Here is a 23,054-nt window from a genome sequence, read left to right on the forward strand (position 1 = left end):
ACCAATCAGGAGCAGGATTGAAAATGGACCAATCAGGGATGGGCACCAGTTTTCCCTTGATTGACAGGTCCTCTAATGCCGCTCTACTGGAGCCTCTGGGGGAAGAAAGCTCCCTCGCTTGCCCCAACCTGCTGGTTTTTTTGCTGGCTGCTGCCACCAAGACAGAAGTGGCAGATCCCCCAGGCCCTGCTCGGCTGAGCTGGCTGGGGTGCCACTTTTCCGGTATCAAGAACTCTTTGTATTTTCTGCTCCTCAAAAATAAATTTTGTTAAAAAGAAGAACAATTTTACAACTGGATGCTATCCTTTTTGATTATGTAAAATTGTGATTTCTCCAGACATTCTTCTATATCCATTACTTAATTTGATTATTAGAGTTTTCCTCAAGTTAGACTATTTTATAGTTGAGATAATTTTGAAGTTTTCAAATATCTTGCTGCTACTTTTTTGGCCTAAACTTCTAAATATGAATATAAATTAAATGTGTTTAAGCCAATGTTCTCTTTATGCTTTCCACTAAAGTTTTAAAATTTTGTGAGGAATTTATTACATTTCTATTTGTTGAAGCTTATTTTGTAAATTTGTGTTAGTTGTTTATAGTACTTAAATTACTAAATTAAGTATTTTCAGTTAAAAATCAGATAAAGTCTTTAATATTTGTTTCTTAAATATAAATCTTCCCCTCAGTAACTATAGAATGCAAGTTGAAGTGAGTAGGATTCCTACATAAGAATGAGGTATAATTTGGCTATGTAACATGGGTACTGTAATAATGGGAGTAGTGATGTATCAGTATGAGATTTTTATCAGTAAGAAATGCTACTGAAAACTGTGCTATTTTTCAATATGGTGATTATATTAAAAGGATCGTTTTTCCACTGTGTACATAAGAATCTGATAAATGTGGGTTCCCCCCCTCAAATACATACCTATTGCTTAATTTTATTAATAGACTTATTTCCATGAATATAGTTTAAGAACAGGAATAAATCAGATTTCATATTGCAAAGTAGGACAACTTTGGTTTGGCTTCAAACCGAAGTGTACTTGCAAATTTAGGTTCGGATGATAACTTGTATAACTTTGATCAAAGATCTTACCCTTTTGACATTTTCTGAGACACTATCCTATTAATTTCCTGTTAAAGTTGCAAAGTGTAACCCTTAAGAAAAGTTATATAAATCAGGTCTCTATCATAGGGCCCTACATTTTTCACACAAAGGTCAAGTGCTCTTGTATATTTGACTGTTCAATGCAAAGATGCATTTTTATTATATAATTAGTAATATAACCCCAGTATTTTCAGTCAACAGATGCCAATAAAAGGCTCATAATGATGGGAATTTTATATCTTTGTCTACAGAGGGAGTTTAATATACTGTTTACTGTTCTCTGGATCTAGCTTGCTTTGGTTCATATCCTGATTTTGCTGTGTACAAGCTGTGTTAGATGGGCAGTTGGTTTCATTTTGCTTCACTGTCCTGTTTAAATGGGAATAATGATACTAGTACCTACTTCAGAAGTTTGTTGTGAGGATTATATCTGAATACTTCAGCTATGTGCCTGGCACATGGTAGGCATTGTATAAATGGTGACTGTTGTTACCGTTGGTGGCAGTTATCTGTATCAGACATGGTGGCCTGGGACTGGAGGTTTCGAGTGCTTTTATTCTCCGACCAGTTCACTGTTGCTGACCTTCCTTGTTAGGTTTCTCTGTCTGATTTTGTAGGCTCTGGTTCTTGTCTCTTCATACGGCTCCCACATATACTTATGTTCTAATTGGAGTCTTTAGGAAATAAATATTCTCAATTTTTTTAATTTTTCATCAGTCAACGCTATAGAACCATACCATATACATATATACATATATTGAGTACATTGCATGAAGATATGTGTGCGTTTCTAATATTCATATGCCACTTAAAGATAAAGAATGTTTTCTTAAACCTTTATTTGGTAAATTTATTTTTCTTAGAAAATTATAACAATGTATTTTCCTTCTGTTTCAGGGTATAAGATCAGAAATATGTTTTAACTGCACACACAGAAAATTTCCCTCACCCTTTAGTTTGCTTTCCCAAAGAACAGCTGTGACAGTAAAGAAGCTACTGACAGTATTAGAAAAGCAACGTGGAATCCCTGACCAGACATACGATCCGGGATAATTCCAGCCCCCGAAAGACTATGCGATGTGTGTCATTACTGTGTAGGCTTAAAGATTCAATAGATCACAGATAACTTTAAAGTAATAAGACCTTTTTGTTACTCGGCTCATTAAATTGATCTCATTCCTTTGTAATATTTTATACTGCAAACCAAACTTCTAAAATAGTTAGTTTGCTTTCCCTCAATTTGCATTCCCTCAGAATGTTCCACGTAAATAATTTGTTGTGAGAGTGAGTAGTCTCAACAAATGTATAGAAATGTCTCATCTAGAATAAAATTTTGAGTCTTTTTCTTGTCCTGGAAGGTTCTACATTGTTGACCCAGCTTCCCTTCCCTTCTGACCTTATCTCCTACTATTCTCCCACTTCCTGCAGTCTGGTCTCACGAGCTTCCCATTTCTCTGTGACAATAACAAGTGTGTTCCATTTCAGGACTTTTGAATGCCCTTTCCCCCAAATCCACAAATTTGTTCTCTCCAGTGGGTCCCAGTCACTACATTAGAGTTCTTCTATAATCCTTCCATTTAAAATAGCCCTTCCATCACTCATTAGCCCCTTATCCTGTTTTAGATTTCTTCATAGCATTTCTCTCTAACTGATAGAATATATATTTTGCTTGGTTACTGTTTACCTTCCCACTAACATGTAAGCTCCAAGAAAACAGGGACTTAGTCCTATTTATTGCTGTGTCCTTGTTGCCTAGTAGGGATTAATGATAACACATAGCAGGCACTCGAGATTTTGTTGAAGTAAGCAAATAAATTATTATATTTTCAGTTGCTTGCATAGTTACCTAGTGTGCTTCAAAGCATTTAGAGATGATCTTTAGATATATTTTGAAGGTAGATCTAAATTATAGTCTGGTTAAAATATTTTGTTAGCCACCTGAATGGAAAAAATTACTAGGAGTATAGAAGGTTAGAATTGATCTGACTTAAGAAGAAAGAATATTTGCTCTATGGGAGACAATGTTTACAGATCATCCAGCATTGAGTTCTTATTGAAAGTTTAAGATACTGAGACCTGGTTATTAGCAGGTGTGTTAGATGTCATACAGCTTGTTGGTGGCAGAGCCCTAACTTTGTGTCTATAATATACTTAATTGTTATAATTTATTCATAGTGAGCAGAACCTCTGCAAGTTGACCACCCAAGTAACTGTGACAAACTGGTCAACACAAGGAGGTGGTTAAAATAAGGAACTAAGCCTGCTGTTCTGATACATACATACGTGTGTGTGTGTGTGTGTGTGTGTGTGTGTGTGTATGTGGTGCATATCTGGTCTGTGAAAATTAGTTCAACTTCAGGTCAATAAAAGAAGGTAGTCAACTATGGAGGTTCTGCTATATAAATGTTTGATTTTCTAGTAAATTTATGTTTTCTTAACTTATCTTTACTTGCAACTTTGTTATCTTCTTTACTGAGAATATCCTATTGGAGTCTCTTCTCAATTTTTACAGTTACACAGTGATTGCTGGCCACAGGGTGAATGTGGAGGCTTTTCTGTGGTATGTTTCTACCTTCTTTGGAAATAGCCACTTCAATGTCTTGTGCAAATTGATATTTGCAAAGGCAAATTACATACAGTTCCACTTAAACTTGACACTTTTGCTATACACATATAATATGATGGGTTATTATATCAACTCATTCTAGTTGCTTAATTTCAGAAGCTAGGGTTGAAGAAAGAGTTGTCATTTATATTTATCCCTCCCTGTTACCTATCCCCTAAGTCCCCAAAGTTGCCAAGTTCTATAGAGCTTCCTCCTTTCCTGGCAGGTCTTGAATAGTAGGGATAGCCCCCTGCCACATGCTAACCATTGCGGAAATTTTGCAGCTTTGCTTATGATCACAAAAACCACCCTTTGAGAAACCAGTCAGATTCCTCAGATAATGTTGTCTTGTTAGTGGGTAATTAATAACTTCATTTAAGAATGACTGTTAAAGGGGTAGGGAAAGTAGCTCCGTAACAATAGAGTGTTTTGGATTCTGGATTTGCTCAGTGAAATAAGTTGCTGTCCTGATAATTCCTCATTTTAAGAATGTATTTTCCCTCTTGCTACATTGTTCTTTTCTCAGTAATAAAAAGGGACACTTTCTTTTATTTGTTTTAAGTTTTTAAATGAGCTGTTTGAAAAGTCATCTCAGATGGAAAACTGAGTAATTAGCTATCATTGGAACGCCACATAAGTTCTTTTAGCCCATCAGGTTACACTGAAAGGATAGAAAGAGTTAACATAAAGAGACCTAATTTATAGCAAGGGAGTACCTGAAGCTCTTAAAGAATTTGAAACAATGAGTTAATTTTAGATCAACCCCGTTTTTGTTCCCTGTAGTTCAAGTGTGTAAGATAAATAAATTCAGGGTCTATAATTGTTAAATAGAAGTATTCGAATGCCTCCTAGTGGCATATCATATGCTCCAATTAAGGAAGTTAAAAAATATTTATTGAAGGAATACTGTGATTAAGTATTAAAGCTTATGAGTGCAAAGTACTAAAACCCTTTAATAATAACATCCTAAGTGAAATCAAAATGTATCTTTTGGCATATAAAATTGATTAGTAATCTGATTGGAAAAATATACATTTGACAAAGATGAGAATATTTTCAGTGAAAATTTATATGTTTTTAGTTCAAATCAGATTATTCTTTCTAATTGTTTTTTATTTAATGGAACTATTTTATGCTTAAACATAGAAAAATGTTGCTATCAATAACATGTAGATTGCTTTGTGTACCTTTATTCTTTTAAGTTAATTGTCATTATGGTGTTTTAATTTCTTTGTATAAGAAGAATGATAATGGTTTATAAAGTCTGTGGTTCATTTTTGAATAGTTATTTTAAAATTTTCAAGTTGAATTAAAATGATTTAATTTGTAACCTTGTAATACAGATCATTAAAACTTTAAAATAATGAAAAATGCTGATTTAATCATTGCTTTGAACACTAAAAGATGACTTCATACCCACAGAAATAAAATTTAAAATGGAAATAAAGTCACATGGAAATAATTCTGGCGAGGGTTAATAGGAGGGAGAAAAAGAGTGGTATCCTTTTGCTAAGCATTAAAAACATTTAATTAACTGCTTGCCAAAACAAAACAATTAAAATGGCAATTACCTTTAAAATAGCAACACTATAATTGCAGCTGTTATGATATAAAGCTAAGAAACAAAATGTTAATCTGGAATGAACAGTTTAAATATGAAATTATGATATACTTGGCTTCCTGTAGTACAGCTGTCAAGCTTGGGCAGTTCGCTGGTCAATAGTGACATTCTATGTGTCAGTGAACAGAGTCTCTTGATACCATAACCCGCAGTTCACACATTACTGAAGCTCCAACTGTCGAACATTCAAGTCCCCTGGTATTACTGCAGCTTCCAGACTCTCCTGACTGGCTCATGTTTCATTCTTTGGCAATTTGCCCTAATGATATCCCTCAGGAGCTTTCAGCCTCTCTTCCTTTCCATATTTAATCGTGTTATATTAATCTGAGTGATGTGCAAACTGTGCTGTACAAATTGTAATTTCCTATAATATTTTTAAGATGCTTACCTCATGTTTTCAGTTTTACTTATTTTTGTATTGAGTTTTCACCCCAAAGCCTGTGTTTTCAGATGATTATAATTATCTGAATATAATTCTAAAGACACTACTTTTGCTGTTTATGTATTTTTCAGAGGGGCCTCTGAGACAAGACTTTTTACATGTAGAATGGGTAAAGACAATGTGATTTATGTCATTCCGTAAATTGTTTCATGATTATCATTCATCTCTGATACCTTGAAAGTGCCTTTTTGTTTGGAGGGTCAGCGCCTACTTATTTTTGTTGTCCTTTCACAAATTTTAGTTAACTGCCTGTCTCCATGGATCAGCTGCTCTCCTATACCCCATGTACTGGCAACATATATACATCCCAGTGCTTCCTCCACACCTGCTGGACTACTGCTGGTAAGCTGGCATTTGCCAGACTCCTTTAAATCTAGGTTTCGTAATTAGAAAAGAATCCACTTAGTTTTAGGTTAGGTAAACTTGGAGTATATATGAAAGAAGTCACAGAAACTCAATTATTATAAATAAGTATTAAAGAGTACTTTTATGAAGGACAGAGTAATTCTTCCCAAAGGCAGCAAAAATTTATACTTGGCAGACATGAAGATTCTTTAGATTTTGTGAATTTCTTCTGTAGTCATTTAGAGAACTAAATGCGCAAATAGAAACAAATACAGTCAGATTGTGGTTGGAAAAATACCGCAGAAGTTATGGTATCAGAGAACCCAATATCTCAGGTGTCAGAATTTGGCTGGTGAGTCTACCAGAAACCGCATTGTCTGTGTCAGGGAATACTTGCAGGCCACACTTTCCAATAGCATACCAAGTACTATATGCCAACAATGGGTTGCAGCTAATACAAGAATTCTCAGCCACGATGAAAAGCAGTGTGGCAAAGTGTTAGGAGTGATTCTAAAGAGCTTTCTTTTATTAGAAAAAACTTGCAGCAATTCAATGTAGTCTGAAATTAGCCAGGCTTCTGGAACCTCCTTCCTTTTTCTCTTCCTCTGAAAAGAGTCTGCATAGATAAGGATTAGACCCCCAAACAGAAACTTCCAGGCTTTTTTCAGGACCAGGGAGTAAAATGCTATCTTTTTTTCAAAATCATTTTCTGCAGCATGGCTTGATACTTAAGAAATGTGATGGTTTTTTTTTCTCCTCTAAACCATGCATGTCCACACATACATAGTAGAAAATATTTTGACCTTAATATATTTGTTTATATCACAGCTAATGTTTTTAAAAAGCAAAATGCTTTTAGAAGTACTATATTTATTTAACTTTCTATGAAAGACATGAAGTAATTTAAGGATTAAAATAACTTAAGTTCATGCACAGAGGTTTTCTATTAAGTTTTTGTGACCAACTCTCCTCTAATACATCTACTTGTCCACATACTGATTATACTAATATACCATGTTTTAACAGCTTACTGATATTGTTAGGATTCATAATGCTGTGATGTAGATGTCTAATATCCTGCCATTAGAGAACTAGAAAAGAGAAACAGTTTTGGAGGATACTATAAGAATACAGTTTAATTATATTGTAAAGCACCACGTACAAGTCTAATAGTAAAGCTAAATCTATAAAATAAAGCTCTTTTACTATTCATTTTAGAGTTTTTCTTTGACCAACATATCTCTAGTACTTTAGCATCCTTGAAAGCAAGGACTGAAATCTATTCATGTTGACATACACAGTGGATCTTTGCATATGATTTTCAATAATTAAAACTGATTTATTTTAAAAGTATTTTTCATAAAAGCATTTGAAAATATATTGATATATGATTTAAAAATTATGTCAAGTTAGTGGTTCAAGAACACTTCTTATTATGAAGTTTAGAATTATATTTTCTCATAATGTTAACGCTTATCTTAATTTTCCTATTAAAATGTTCTGACCTCTTAACAGGTAACACACCTTTAAGTTCAATTCTGTGTAATGTGTGAATCACACCTGTAAGGCTTTCCAAAATGTTAATTAGAATCTATTCTATGACACAGGCAGTTCTGTATGTATTCTTTCCAGAGCTGTCTTTTTAATACTTTTTATCCCTGCCATGAAATCCTTTTTTCTTTGCTGCCTCCCCTATAACGAAGGAAGCTTGTTTCATATTTCAATCCCTTGAATTTTCTTTCTAGTTTATAATATCTAAAATAGCCTTTACGATGACTTCTGACAGCTTCCATGCCAGATACCTCCCTGGTCCAGAAAGTAGAGCAGTGACATTCAAAACAAGGAGTCACCTGAAACTTCCTGAACCTCAAGGTCACAATGATCGGTTCAGCTTTTATCATAGGAACTAGGTAGAATAATATAAAAAAAAATTTTTTTTAAGAATAACCATCTAAGACTCTGATTTTCTTCCATTATCAAAAAATTTGATGGATTAAGCTATTTCCTAGAAAAAATGATTTCCTTCCTTCTGCACCCTTGAGGATAGATAGAATCATACTGATCAATATGCAAAAGGAAAAAAATTACAGATTATCCCTCACTCTCACTGGCTTTAAATAAATAATTTTTTATATACCTGTTTAAAAATAGCACCAGGAAGATTTGATAATAGATGTGTCTTTGCTAACTCTCTAACGTGATTGGGACTTTCTAGACCTGAGATAATCCTACCTACACAAAATCCTCCAGCTTTTGAATGCGGTAGCTCTTTTGTGTGGACTGTGGAGAGCCGTGATGCCATCTTGTGACCATGGCTGAACATCACATCTTGATCTACCAATAAATCCTTGTTACTTAGTTGGTTCATTCTTTCTTTCATTCATCGGTTCATTCAACATTTAGTGAACACCTATTTACCAAGATGTGAATATATAAAGTAAGGAATTAAGACAGTTTCTGCCTTGTGAGAGTTACAGATAGGAAGAAATCTACACACATCCACGTGTATATATGTGCACATGCACGGAACATAGTGTTAATACTGCAATACTGTGAGAACCCTAGCAGAGGCATAGAAAAGAACCATGGATGGGATATCAACAAAAGAAGAGTGAGTGGCTCACGCTCCCTGGCAGGTTAGGGAAGGCTCATGGGAGGAAGTGACACCATCTACATTTTTCCTTTTATCAACCAATATAGAGTACTTTAATGTGGTAGGTCTATTATGTTGCCAGATACACCGAACACATGGGAGGTAGTATAATTTGAGGACCAGTAAAATTATAATCATTTATAATTTATTCAGGGAATAATTGAGTAACTCCTTTTGTTTAGGCTACCTATCTGACTCCTTTATGAAAGGAGCAGATTTAGCTTCTAAGAGAATAGTTTTTTAAAAAATAAAATTATGTTCTTTAGACTACCCTAATAGACTGTTGTAGTCTGGGATGGGTGGTCTTTTTGTAAGAAAACCTAAAAAGAATAAAAGGGCTCTTTTTTTTTGTTTTGTTTGGCTGGGGCTGGGTTTGAACCCACCACCTCCAGCATATGGGGTGGGCGCCCTACCCTTTTGAGCCACAGGCGCTGCCCAGGGCTCTTTTTGAGTAAAGATGAGTTGCTACCAGAAAGAGTGAGCAGTGCTAACGACGACGTCTGTATCCTGCCTCTGCAGAGTAAATTCATGAACAGAAAGATCTAGGACGGTTTTGCACATGGATGATAAAACATGTGTGTTGCCAAGAATATCTTCCTGACTTATGAATGCCTCACTCTCATTAGGAAATTATTTTGCAAAATTACTTAAGGTTTGGCTTATTTCATGTTTGTATTATAATCCAGTTTTCATGAGAAGGAAACAACTGTTCAGTTACATATTCTTTAAAACATTATAATTAGTTTAGGAAATTAGGCTTCAGATTAGTAGTGTTTACAATTCTTAAATCTGTGTTTTGGATTTTGTTAGAAATCAGTGAGAAGATATAAGGATGATAGCCAGTGATCTTATTTTTAAAAGTTTCAAGTTACTATATTATTAAGTTCTGCATAAGAGCTTTTCATTGAATTTTTTATTGTAGCTTAATAACTTTAATAAATTTATTGATTAAAATTTATAGTTTATACTTCTAAAGATTAGTACCATTCATAAAGTTTTAAAAATGTCTTCCTAGAGGTATTTCTTAGGTTTCAGTAGGTTATTTAGGAGTTTTGTCTTTGGTTTTATGAGAGTTTTATCCACTCAATATCCTTTCAACGTTTGTAAAATGGACATAGTAATTATTATTTTAAAGTTTAAATGTTTTGACTAACACTCTTTTATTAAAACGTACTTTGAAACTTGAGATACCACGGACTTAGATTCTAAGTTATAAATCTTGTGGGTAAGATGACTTAACCTCGGGCCAAATGAAAGTTTGTATAGCCAATTTAATAATTTTATACTGTTTTAGATTTGAGTAGGGCTTGGAATATTAAAGATCTTGGAAGTTGCCCAGCTTGTTTTGTCAAAGTTGCCCAAACCTGGTCATGGAAGCCTAGCATAGTTAGCAACATGCATTTTATATCTTGTATTGAGTCCCAGAAGGAAGTTCAGGGATGAGAACTTGAACCGGGGGAGTAACTGGTCTTCCCTCATGTAAACAAAGGTGGAACAGTCCACACTGGTTCTTCCTGCTTCCTTTTGAAGGCAGAAAATCTGTTAGGTCTTAGGGATATCAAGGCCTATAAATAGTTCTCAACTTTCCGTCAAGTGAAGTATTCAGAATATGAGATCACTTCCAGATGGTCTATTGCATAAAAATTAAAAAAAAAAAAAATAGGAAGGAACAAAGCTACAAAAGGTGAAGACAACCGGGAATTAGAATCTAGTACAATAAGAAGCAGTGAACTAGAATATACGGTCTAATGAGGAGTAAAATAAAAAATCTACCACTTCGTTCATGAATTCTGGATACAGGTTTAATAGATTAGTATTTAAGCCACCCTTAAGTAAATTTGGGACTGTTTGAGGTTACTATGAAATCTTTGGGTCTGTCAAGGTGCTTGTTTTATCTATTACTGGTTCTCAGTGGCAAAGTGAACACACAATAGTTTGGACAGCTTGTTCTAATAGTGACAATAGAGTTCAGAAAATTATGCAAATCCTTTGAGAAAGGGGATTATCTCTTTGCATAAATAGAGAAGGTTTGGACGAACAGAGCCCAAAGATGTCAATAAAAGAATTGCCAGAAATGTTTTATTTCAAAATAGCTGTTTACTCATATATCTTTTATCACCTTGGTAGATATCTGTCCATTCTCATGTTTTCCTGTTAGATAATATTTTAGTTTGAAAGGTCAAGTTGAATAATTTCCTTCCCATATTTCATGAGAAGTATTTAGGAAATAACTAGTAATTCTGATTTTATATATTTAAAATTATTGAATATGGATCTTCTCTGCCAAAGTATAAATCTACAAGGAAATATATTCTGTTTATCTTGTTTTATTATTGTTTTTAAACTTCTACCTCAGGGCCTGGAACTTGACATGCTTCAGATATCATGTACTGAATTAATTAATGCAAGATCATTCGCACATTTATTTAACTATTTTAAAATTGGCTAAAATTATTTTATTAATAAAAGTGAAATTTGGATAAACCTGAATTTATAAAATTTAAATAAAAGACAAGATGCTTAAAGGGAAAGATAGCAAGTAGGTGATGAAATTGTTTATTTTTGTACTTCTAATTACCCCACTGTGCTTGACACACAGTAAGTCTGGAGAAGTATTTGCTGACTGACTGACTCTATAAATATTTGGTGACATAGTGGGAATGAGACAGTGAAGATATATTAAAAAGAATAGGAATTTAATTGAATAGCAAAAGATGTACAAAAGGAAAGTAAATAAGCTTGATGATTATTTAGGATATATTTTCTATGAAGTATATAGAAAAGATTCAACCCAGACTATGGCCTAGACCAGGGGTGTCCAACCTGCAGCCAAGAGTCCCATGCTGATTTTGTGAGGATATTTTTTTGCTTATCTGTGGTGTCAGAGTTCATGAAAAGTGTACATGAACCTTTTTTTTTTTTTTTTCCCTAATCATCTTTCATTGGTATTTGGATATTTAACGTGTGGCCCAAGACAACTCTTCTTTTTCTGGTGTGCAGCAGAGAAAAAAAAGTTATACACCCCTGCCTAGACTCAAATATATTTCTTAAATAAAAAAACTTTTTAGGCATTGTAACTGTTGATTAAATTACATATGATGTTGTGATTTTTATATAAACCATTAAAATATTAACCAATTTAAATATATTAATGGCCTCTAAGATAAAATCTGAGTTTTATATATTGAATAACTTTGAATAGTTATAATGTGTTATGCTGGAACTGAGCTTTTAATAAATTTAAATTTTTAAGTATTCTGAATTACTTATGTTGTTGTTTCAGTTTTAATGAACTATATGAATCTATGCATATATATATTTTTAATTTAGTGCCCCAATGCCATACCTGATTGGAATACACTCCAGCCTAATAGAGGTGAGTATCTTTCAGACATGAGACAGTGATAAAATTAACCCATAAAAATAATAATTGAAATAATTTTGTTTTGAAAGAATATATCAATTGAATAACACAAAGCAATGACTAATTTTATATTTGGATTATACTTAAATATTCATTTTTAAAAGGTAACATTGAAATGATTTCGTTTATATTAGCATACTAAGTGACCATTTTCCATAGCTTGAAACCATGGAAATAGGTTATATTTGGCAGATGTCATGTGGTAAGTTTTAAATAATAAAAATCTTTAGTCCTTGATGAACTGCTTCTTTTATGGCAAGTGGAGATCATCTATATGTCTTCTTTAGACTTACATTTTGAAAGTCAGTTTTTATCAATTGAAACATTTTTAGTTTTTAAACTTTGTTATGTTTCATTTTATCAATATGCTTTTTCAAAATGTGGTTTTAATGTACTAATTGAGAACTTTTTCATTAGAGTATAGGTTTTAAAATAAGTTTTAATTTTCAATCCTGTTGGGAGATGTAAAATTTAACATTTTTTCCCACTGTTACCATAACATTCGAAAATGATTTTTGTCACTTCAGTTTATCCTTAGGGTGAAACAGCTGGAATTTTAAACACCTTGAACTTGAAATCAGTGAGAGTTCACAGAGGACTTCTTTAAAATTAGAATGTGAAATACCAAACAAAAGCCTTGGGTCAGTTGAGTGACATCCTTATGCTGGATGATTTTAGTTTTATTCAAATGAATTTCTCTTTTTGCTCATTATGTAGATTTCACTTTAACCTAATTTCTAATGATCAACCTAAATGAATTAGGTTTGGTTTTCTGATTAGTTGCTGTATACATCACCAGTCCTTACTTTGTTCAAAGTCTGTAGATGTATTTTAAAATTCCTAGGTTTTAGCCACGCGTTGTGGCGGGCGCCTGTAGTCCCAGCTATTTGGGAGGCTGAGGCAAGAGAATTGCTAAGCCCAAGAGTTTGAGGTTGCTGTGAGCTGTAACACCATGAAAGTGAGACTCCGTCTCAAAAAATAAATAAATACATACATAAATAAATAATTAAAAAATAAAATAAAATTCTTAGGTTTTAAAGAGGCCAGGATTATAGAATTCTGCCTATGCTCTAGTTTGGGGCATTATTTTCTTCTGGCGACATGCTAGGGCAGCACTTTTTAATTTGTTTCAACATTAATAGAAAATACACTTAATGGATTTCTTTAGTTTTATTTTATTTTTTTTCTGGAAAGAAACACCAACATGTTGGATTTCTTTGGTTTTTAATATTGAAGTCTGGGTTGGATAACTTTATAACTCTTTATATTTAATTCATTTTTAGCATGCTTGTTTTTTATATGTTAAGGCATTTGTAGTAAAAGGACAAATTATATGAAATAAAGTACGAATAGGTATTTAATCTGTAATTAAATCAGATCATGGAATATACGACTGGCATTTTATTCATCAGTAATATGACTTTATCAAAATCTAATAATAGTTGGATTTCTTTTTTTTTTTTTTTTTGCAGTTTTTGGCCGGGGCTGGGTTTGAACCTGCCACCTCCGGCATATGGGGCCGGCGCCCTACTCACAGGTGCTGCCCTATAGTTGGATTCTTTAAAAAGAGTCATCAGATTTGATTTTCATGTTAGTATTTTTTCTTTATTTAATGCAGCTAATAGGATACACCATTCTTACAATATATGTATAGTATTTATAGAGATGAAAAACATTTAAAATTGTTGGTTGCCTGTTGATATTATAAATTTTTTTTTTGCATGGTGATTTTCTATCTACTTTTAAACAGTTAATTCAGTTTTTCCTAAATAATATAGAAAAGGGTGCATGTTTTAAATAATTAAGTTTATCTCTTATTTATTGCACTTTTATATAGGAATCCAGTACTATTTTTAAGGAGCAAATTTAAGAATTATTTATTCCTTGAAAGTGTTGTCTTAGAGAAATAGTCTATTAACTTTAAATGGCTCCTATTATTAAATGAGAATATTTAGAACTATGATTAGATCGACTGATATTTCTGTACCTTTTATACTCTGGACTTATTCAAGTGTATTAATAGTCAGCTTTATTTTGTTTACCTGATCAATAGTGAATGAAAAGATACACTGGGCACTTCAGGAATTCCTTTAAACCAGTCGGCTATTATTTATTAACTTTCTTTTTAATCTATTACAACATGATATATATATCCTGCAATTTTTCTCTCCTTTTGTAATTATCATGCAGATTTTTTCTCACTAAAATTTTTATCTTTTAGGCTTTTTCATCAAAAATTGTCTTACAATTAAAATATTGACATAGCTGTTTACATATTTAATACACAAGCCTGAACTGAATAAATTTTTGCATTTTGTTTGGCAATTACAACCGATGTTTTTCTGTTGTAATAATCAAAATATTTTCTTCATCTCTATTGATCAAGACAGTTTCAACACATTTTATTAGGGTAATAGCAACTTCTAAATATAGTTGTTCAAAACGTGAAGTCAGTGTTCTTTGATAGCTTCCTTTCATTTATTTTTATGAAATTATGAATAAAGATGGCCAGAAATCTCTTTGTAAAATAAAAATTTTCTTCTAAATCAAGGGTTAAAGACATTTTGTTCTCCCTTGAAATTAAGAGATAAACTCAAGGAAGACTAAGGCCTGCTAAGTCATTAGGAATAATTTGGTGGAGGCTACATATGTGAGGGTTATCTTAGTTTTAATATACAAAGGACTCTAAATGAAATGTTTGCTCAATTTTATGAGATTATGTGATTGCTGCCACTGTATCATTTCTTTACATTAATGTGCTTTATGTACATCATAGCCACATAGCATAGAAGGGTTAAATATTGCTGGTACACTTGAACACCTGACTGTTGTTCTTAGTAAGCCTTTCAAGTCTATGTTCAATATTATTTTATTTTTAAAGAAAAAGATAAATTCATTTTTATATTTTACTTTAATATCTCATAATTTGAGACAGACAAGGAGATACCATTTTATATACCATATGACATTCCATGACTACTTAGAAAAAAAGAGTAAAAGCCTGATTTTGACAGAAAAATATAGATAAAATACTGATGCAAATTCAAATATCTCAGAAATACATTTTTTTCTTTTTTGCTTATGTGGAATTGTTCTCATATTTGGGTCTCTCTGTTGTTTTGGAATGAATATGTTTTTCTGTTCCTGTAGAGTGGTGGCTTGGACAAAATTTAATGTTGAGCTATTATCAGACTCCTTAAAATTAAAAGAATTTTTAAAAAATGTATACATATTATTTTAATACTAATTTACTCTATTCAGAGGTTAGTGTTATTGGCATCAAACAACATTTTGGGAGAACACAGCCACTATCTGAGGCCATTTATAGAGTAATTAATTTTATCCTTTAAAAAATAGGTAAGGTTTCTAGATCATCATTACTACTTCTATAAGGACAACTTAAAATGAAGATGAAAGTCAAAATCATGACATGATTTTTGTACACAAATGCTATTAATTATATTTTTTGCCCATAAAATAGGTTGTTGTTATATTTGTTCTAGTTAATTTATACATACCTACATATTTATGTATTTAAAACTTTTTTACATAAATATATATCCATGTAAAGGAGGAGAAATGAGTGTTTTTGTAATAGTATCAATAACATCACCGCAAGTTATTCTCTGCTAATATCTTACAATTAATATCTATAATAGCTATTATCTTAGTCTTACCTTATAATAATAATTATAATGGATTTTAAAAGATACATTTTTAGAATCATATATTCCCCAAGAATCCATTCTCTACGTATACAGTATGGTTTTCTTAACACAGAAATCTCCCACTCCAGACTACTATTTCCGTAGTAATTTAACATTCTACCTAACATGTAGAGAATGGAAATTCAGAGAAAGTTCAGTCATTACAAACTCAAAACAAAATAATCAGTTTGGCCAATTTAAAATGTAAAGTATTTAATAATTTTAAAAAATGACTATCATTATAAAACATCACTAAAAAATGCTACACTAAAGTTAATTATTGCCCTATTGCTGGTTGACTTACACCATTTTTGGAATTCTGAATTCAAGAATATATTTCATTAACGAACACTTTTTTTATCACTGAGGAATAGCACTATTTACTCTAATTTATACAAGACTAGTAGAATTGTATGATATAAGTATAGACAGTACTTTAAAAAGGAAAAACGAATCATACATATTTCTGTTATTTACAGATTAAAATTTGACAGAAGGGGGAGGGAGTGAGGGATAGAAAACTTACCGGTTGGGTACAGAGAATACTTTGAGTGATAGATACACCAGAAACCCCAATTAAAGCATTAAAAAAGTATTCAAGTAACAAAAACATTTGTACCCTGCTAATATTTAGAAATAAAAAACTTAGTAGAATTGTGATTTATTATCATTTATGGAAATATTGAGATAATTTGACTAAGCTTTTAAATGGATAAGACAAGTAAGTCAATCAGATAGGCAGTTGTATGTGATTCTTTATTAAAATCCATGTGAGAAGTGATACTGAGAATAAATTCCATATTACTACCATCTCTTATTCTACTTTCAGTCCTCCTCATCAACATATATCTATTGGTATAGAAATATAGAAAAAATATTTATTAAATTAAAATGTACTTTAATACTGTAGTCATAGTTAATGACTTATATTATCCCTGCAGTGTATTTTATGCTAAAAATACGCATAGAGTTGGCCACAAATTCCTGTATCATGGGACTAAATTCAATTGATAAATTTTAAAGGATGTGATTTTTTACAATTTAATGTAATCATGCCTATTTTCTAAGTCTTTGTTCTGATATCTCTTTGGTAGTTACGTTTAACATTAGATGAGCAGATGTTCTGTTTTAAGCATTTTTACCAAATCTTTTTGAATAGGTTGTAGTCAAACTTCCTTTCTTCAAAATTACTTCTATTCTTTGATAATGTAAGATTTTTCTTTTTTCTCTTCTGAAGCCTAATGCATTAAGGTAATTTTTAAATGTGTTTCCAAGCTCATCATAGTTTTGTAGGAAAAGAGTAGTAAGATTTTTATTTGTAATTTTGTTTTTTAAACAGAGAGTGAGAAACAAATCATTGGAGGATGTGGTGATGTTAAATGTTGATACAAACACTTTAGAGTCACCATTTAATGACTTGTACAACCTACCAAGTGATGTGGTAAGTCTGAAGGATATTTTGTAATGAACTTACATGTTTTCTCCTAGAAACTTGAATTATGAAGAATTATTTTTCACACTCTTTCCATCTGAACTAAAAGGGTTGGGTGTGTGCATAGAGTATGAGAGGAATTGATGTAGATTCTGTATTTAATATTTTTACCTTTTGGCAGTTGAGGAGACACTGAATGGAACATCATATTCCTTATTGTAAAAGTAGGATCATAATTAAAAAGCTGGATGCATTCATTAGGCACAGTTTCTTTAAACGTAAGTCTCTTCATCTCATCTTAATCATTATATTACAAAGTAGGCATTTCTGTCTGCCTAGTGGCATGTCTTGCAAAAGAATGAGAGAGTTTTTGAAGGCAAGAAGAAGAAGGGGGCCAATTATCGGCTTTTGCTTCCCTGCCACCTGCCAGCGCTTTTCCTTTTAATTAATGATCTGATGTTACTGGTCAATATAATAAGAAATGCTTGTACAGTTGGGGTCAGAAAATTCTGGCTTTGATCTCCCTCAACTTTCTGAAACATTTATTTGTTTTCTCTAAATTATTTCAGTTTTATTTTAATCTTTTCTGTCCTGCTGAGGGCCGCAAGAATGAAAACCTACACTGTTTGTCATTTGCTTTGGCAGAGCAAAGACTGCTTACTTAGAATTCTATTTGTAAATTAAACTGCAAACCCAGTTTGTCATAAAAGACATCTGATCCTTTTGAAATGACGAAAACTGTCTTTTGTCTGTAAAGGCTGATAAATTAAGTGCCAGTTCTCTTCTGGTCTTTGATCTTGCAGAGGGGTTATGTGTGTGTGCGTGTGTGTCTGCAGCTTATAATGGGACATATTCTGTATTTCACATTAAATAGTCTCCAAAAGTGCATTTTTTTGGCCTTCATATTCCTTAGTACTGGGTGAAAATGAAAACTAGTACTGCCTCTCTATGTATTTTAGTGGCTATTTAAAAATATTGTTATTACACAGTTGTAAGTTAAAATAGCTAACATTTCAAAAAAATCAAAGCATTCATTGTTTTCAAGTATATTAAAAATTTGGGGAAAAAACTATATTTTTCTATACTATTGCAAGTAGTTTGAAATCCATATTAAGGAGTTTGAGAGAGTGAACTTAAAAATCACAACTCAAAAGACACAGTAACACTAGCCTTGATTGTTCTTACGGCTAGTGATAGCAAAAATATGATTTGATTGTCAAAGCTCATAAATAACCTAAAATACTTAGTGATTTTGAGAGACATTAAAATTGAGCTACTTTATCTTATACTGATAAAATTGACCCTGCAAATGAACAAATTTAAACCCAGGCCAGTGAACAATTATATCTTTTTAACTGATTATAACTAGGTTGTCTCATAAATTTGCAGAAACTGCTAGAAATGATTGGAGTTCTTAATTTAAAAACCCATCAAAATGTTCTTCACTGGGTAGAGAAATAATTATGAAGATAGAATCCCAACTTTTAAGCATGTTTTCCTTATGTGCATGTATTTCCCACTGTTAATCCCTAAGGAGAAAGGATTGTTTGTTAAAAAGAGAAAAGAAGAAAAAGAAAGAGAAAGAAAAAAAAGAAAGAAATTCAGCTTTTCTGTATGTGGCATTAAAATTTTTATAGTCAGCTCCAATGGTAGATGATTCCTGAAGGAAAAACAACCCTTGAAATTTCATTTTTTGATCGGTAATACTTTTTTAATTGAAAAGTACCATTTCCTAGTAGAATTAGTTTGATAATTAAAACATTTATTTAAATATGTGGAGAAATTAAGTAGAATTCACAAATGTAGAGCGTATCAAGTAACAGAAGGGACCATTTTGTAGTTTACTTATCAGGAACAGTATCACTAAACATAACTGAGATATTAAAAATGTAGATTAAAAAACACTGCAAAGTGGTATAGATGGATTAAATATATATATATATATGTGAACTTAAGGGCTATAGACTGATAGGCAAATTTGAAGATTGCAGAAATCAAAATAGCTCTTGAGATAGAGCTAGGACCATTTCCTGACAGTGTATTTTAAAGTCATAGTAATTTTCTGAAATGATTTTGGGTGATTGTCGAATGCATCTCCAGCAAATTTAGCTTTTTTCTCAGCTTTATGAAGCTATCTCTTATAAGTCCTAGAGGAAACATGATGAGGTATCACATCATGGTTTTACAATTGTAAATGTTTTAAATGGGATGTGTTACAATCACAAATGATCTTTTTGAATTTTTGTGCATTAAATATACCTGAAACCTGTAAAATATTGCTATTGGTATTGTTTGTTTAATAAGTTAACTGAGATTTAAACGGGGGCCTTTTAAAATCGTTTGCCAAAACATTTAAGTTATACGTCCAAGCTGGACGACTTCTGTGCATGTGCACTCCATTATTGTGTCAGCTTGACCACTGGTCTTAGCTGTTCAAAGGTCAGTGGTCACAGTTGTCCTGAATTACTACTTCTTTTTTCCTGTGGACCCTCTGCTGTGTTGCATGCTGTAATCTTCTTAATGGCTTCATTCCAATATTCACACATAATATTTTAGATTTATTGACTGTTAGAAATACTACCATGCCAGTAGCAGTTCCGCTACTCTTAAGGTATTTAAAATTGGAAAAATAAATCAGGGCAGAGCTTTCAGGAATCCTTTGTTTTCCTTAAGGGATGGGGAAAAACTTTCTTCCTGTCTTCTGACAAGAACACTTGTTTTTCTGTTTCATCATTTCACTGTAGATTTGGATCATGAAAAGAAAAAATACAAATATTTTATTGGGAGTGATTTTTAATGATATTGATGATTATTACATGGAATAAATTTTAAAAGCAGTAGATCCATTAAAATATACTTTTGTAGTTTTTGTCCGTGAATATATTAGGACTTTACTTTTTAAGTGACTATGCCGAAGAGACACCTTCAAACATCTGTAGTTTGAGTGTTTTGAAATAAAAAAAAGTAAATCTAAGGGTAAGTAACAGTTCTAACGAAAGTCAGTGTTTATTGTGTTATTTTATAAGTATGGGAAAAAATGACTGCTTGAATTAAACATACCATTTGCAATCTCAAATGACTTCAAATTCATGAAAATATGCTATTGAAACTTCCCATTTTAAATATATACACAAATTTAGTTTCAATTATGTAATAATTTAAAATGTTTTATTTCTAAGGCATTACTGCTCATTTTAATATTTATTATCATTAACATTTTAAAAAAGTAATTTGGAGAATTTTATTAGTCATAAAATAATAGCAATTTTATTACTATTCCAGAAATAAATAACACAACCCACCTATTGGAAAATTGAGGTAGTAACTAGAATTGTAATAAAATTTAGAAGTTTTATCTTCATCTGAATATTAAGTTAAACAATTATAAAATAAGTTCTATGGATGTAAGCAGGTTAGAATTGACATCTAATAAAGTTACATACATTAGAATATTTATTACAGTGAACAAGTGAATTTTAACCTATATTGCTTTGCTGTCTTTAAATAATTTTAATTGTAAAAAATACATACTCTGAAGTAAGTCAAAATGCTTATCCTTATTTTAGATGTGAAAATCAAGACACAGAAGGTCTACTGTTAGTGGTATAGCTAGAGCTTTAGTTCGTAGAGGTTGGTTCTCAGATCTATCTGAAATACTGGACCATAGTCCCTCTCACATACAGGTGACGCACAATGTAATGAACTCTTAAAATTTAATAGACAGGCTTATTTGACTTCTAATCTTGTTAAAGAAATGTCAGTATGATCCATTTGCTATAAATTGGAATTTTCTTCACTGATATAAATTGGAATTTTCTGGACTGTTTTTAGAACTTTGATCTTGCATATATAATTAGAAAATAAATTTCCATTTTCTATAGTAAGGGTGAACAGAAAATATAAAGGACTTAGTAGTTATTGTACAATTTACTGGAGATCAGCATATGTTTTAGGATGAAGCATATTTATATTACTAGAACATTGAAAAGACCTTATTCTAAATTGGTGTTATCTAAAATACCATGCATGTTATAGTGAAGGTTTCAGGAATCACATGACAGACTACACTCTTGGTTTTATTGTCTTCTGAAAAGGAAAGACACAAAATGCTCTGAATTATCAAAAAGCATAAAGAACTGAAGAAAACCTCTAAAATTCTGACGTTAAGATCTTTGAATATCTACGTTCAGTTGAATTTATTAATTTGGGAATAAACTTAGAAAATAATAAGCTTTTTCAAAGAATTTTTAAATCAAATTTTCCAAAAAAAAATATGTGAACAAATTAAGCTCTTGCCACCACACAAATTGTCAATAGATACGTTTAATTAATTGATTATTTCTTCTAACCTAACATGAAGGTTTAACATGTTAAATTGTCATAATATATGTTATAAAGATAAAAAAGGCCCCAGAGAATATAATATTAGTTCCAGGTTGTCACAGTTCTGCTATAATCTCATCATGGTTAATGGTAAGTGAAGTCTCTAACAAGTTTCTACGGTGGCCACGTTGGAAAAATAACACAATTTCATTTGGCTTCTAGAGTAATGTGGGGAATATTTCACTTAGAGTAGACTGTGGGAGACAGACAGTGCTTCCGGTTTGCCCCTGAAGGAGTGTAGTCATGCTCTTCCTCTTTTAATCTCCAACTGTTAGAATGGAGGCATCTGGTTGTACATTACCCCTGCCATACAGCCCTAGTGTAGTGCTCTATTAATAGTAGGTATTCAATAAATAATAAGGGAAATATAATTGCACTTTTATGTTTTGAAATACAAATTTGCTTTTAAGATCCCTGTTTACTATTGCCATCTAGAACATTTTATAAGGATATTTTCATTTGACTTTCATAATAGTGAAAATAAGAAACCTACAAGTATATATAAAATATACTTTTTTGGCTATGAGTGCAACCTTTTTATTTCCTGTCTCTGGAAACGGAGACCATGTTGACATGGCAATCATTGTGCTTCTGGACACTCTTACGGGTATCTGTGGAAACTCAGCATTCTTTTAAATAGTTATTTTCACAGAAATGATGAACGTACATATTTTGGGAGTTTTTTGGCTGGTAGCTAAACTGTTACAGATTTTGGTAGCTTTCTCCACTGTTTTCTTGATGTGTGTTTTAAAGATATAAACCTTAAATGCAAAAACAAAACAAAAAATAAAAGCAAAACCTAAAACTTAATTGCACTTCTGAATATTTAAAAGATTTTTATTTTTTCTCAGATGAATAAGGGAATCTGTCCTTCCCACTGTGATGCTCCAGGCTTTGGTAGTCCTCCTTTTACGTCTATATACTTCTACCATTCTGAAGCTGAGTTATTGTTTGTGACTTTTAGGGATTTGAGTGCTCCTAAAGTTCCTTGGCTTTCTCATGGCCTTTCATTTCCAATTCAGTTACCTAGCCTTTCTTTTAATGTCCCCCTCCCACTCCTTGTATTAAGAGCATGCTTCTCTCTCTGTTCACTGCTGATATGTAAAAAAAGGTAAACTTTAATTTTGGATTTTAAAATTATCTTTGATTTATTTCTACCCCTGAATTCTTGACTTTTACATATTCAGGAAACTTTTTTGTAATACTGTGAGCACCGTCACAGGAGTGATTCCCAAATCCTGCTGATAGCATCATAGCCTGGGGAGCTTTTGGATGAATTTGTCCCTGGACCGCACCACAGATATTTTGATTGAGTAAACTAAAGGGACAAA

The 23,054-nt window shown here is 32.1% G+C and overlaps 1 protein-coding gene across 1 annotated transcript in view; it reads left to right on the forward strand.

Moving 5' to 3' along the window:
* Positions 1 to 23,054, forward strand: part of DENND1B (DENN domain containing 1B) — a 249,432-nt gene that overhangs the window by 146,182 nt on the left and 80,196 nt on the right. The window contains exons 12-14 of the mRNA XM_023514559.1: positions 6,021 to 6,121; positions 12,108 to 12,153; positions 17,248 to 17,349. Coding sequence (XP_023370327.1) covers positions 6,021 to 6,121; positions 12,108 to 12,153; positions 17,248 to 17,349 — 249 coding nt within the window. The remainder of the gene's footprint in view (positions 1 to 6,020; positions 6,122 to 12,107; positions 12,154 to 17,247; positions 17,350 to 23,054) is intronic.

This window comes from Otolemur garnettii, unplaced genomic scaffold (genome assembly GCF_000181295.1).
Source record: "Otolemur garnettii isolate 467f Iridium unplaced genomic scaffold, OtoGar3 scaffold00055, whole genome shotgun sequence".
NCBI classification, from domain to species: Eukaryota; Metazoa; Chordata; class Mammalia; order Primates; family Galagidae; genus Otolemur; species Otolemur garnettii.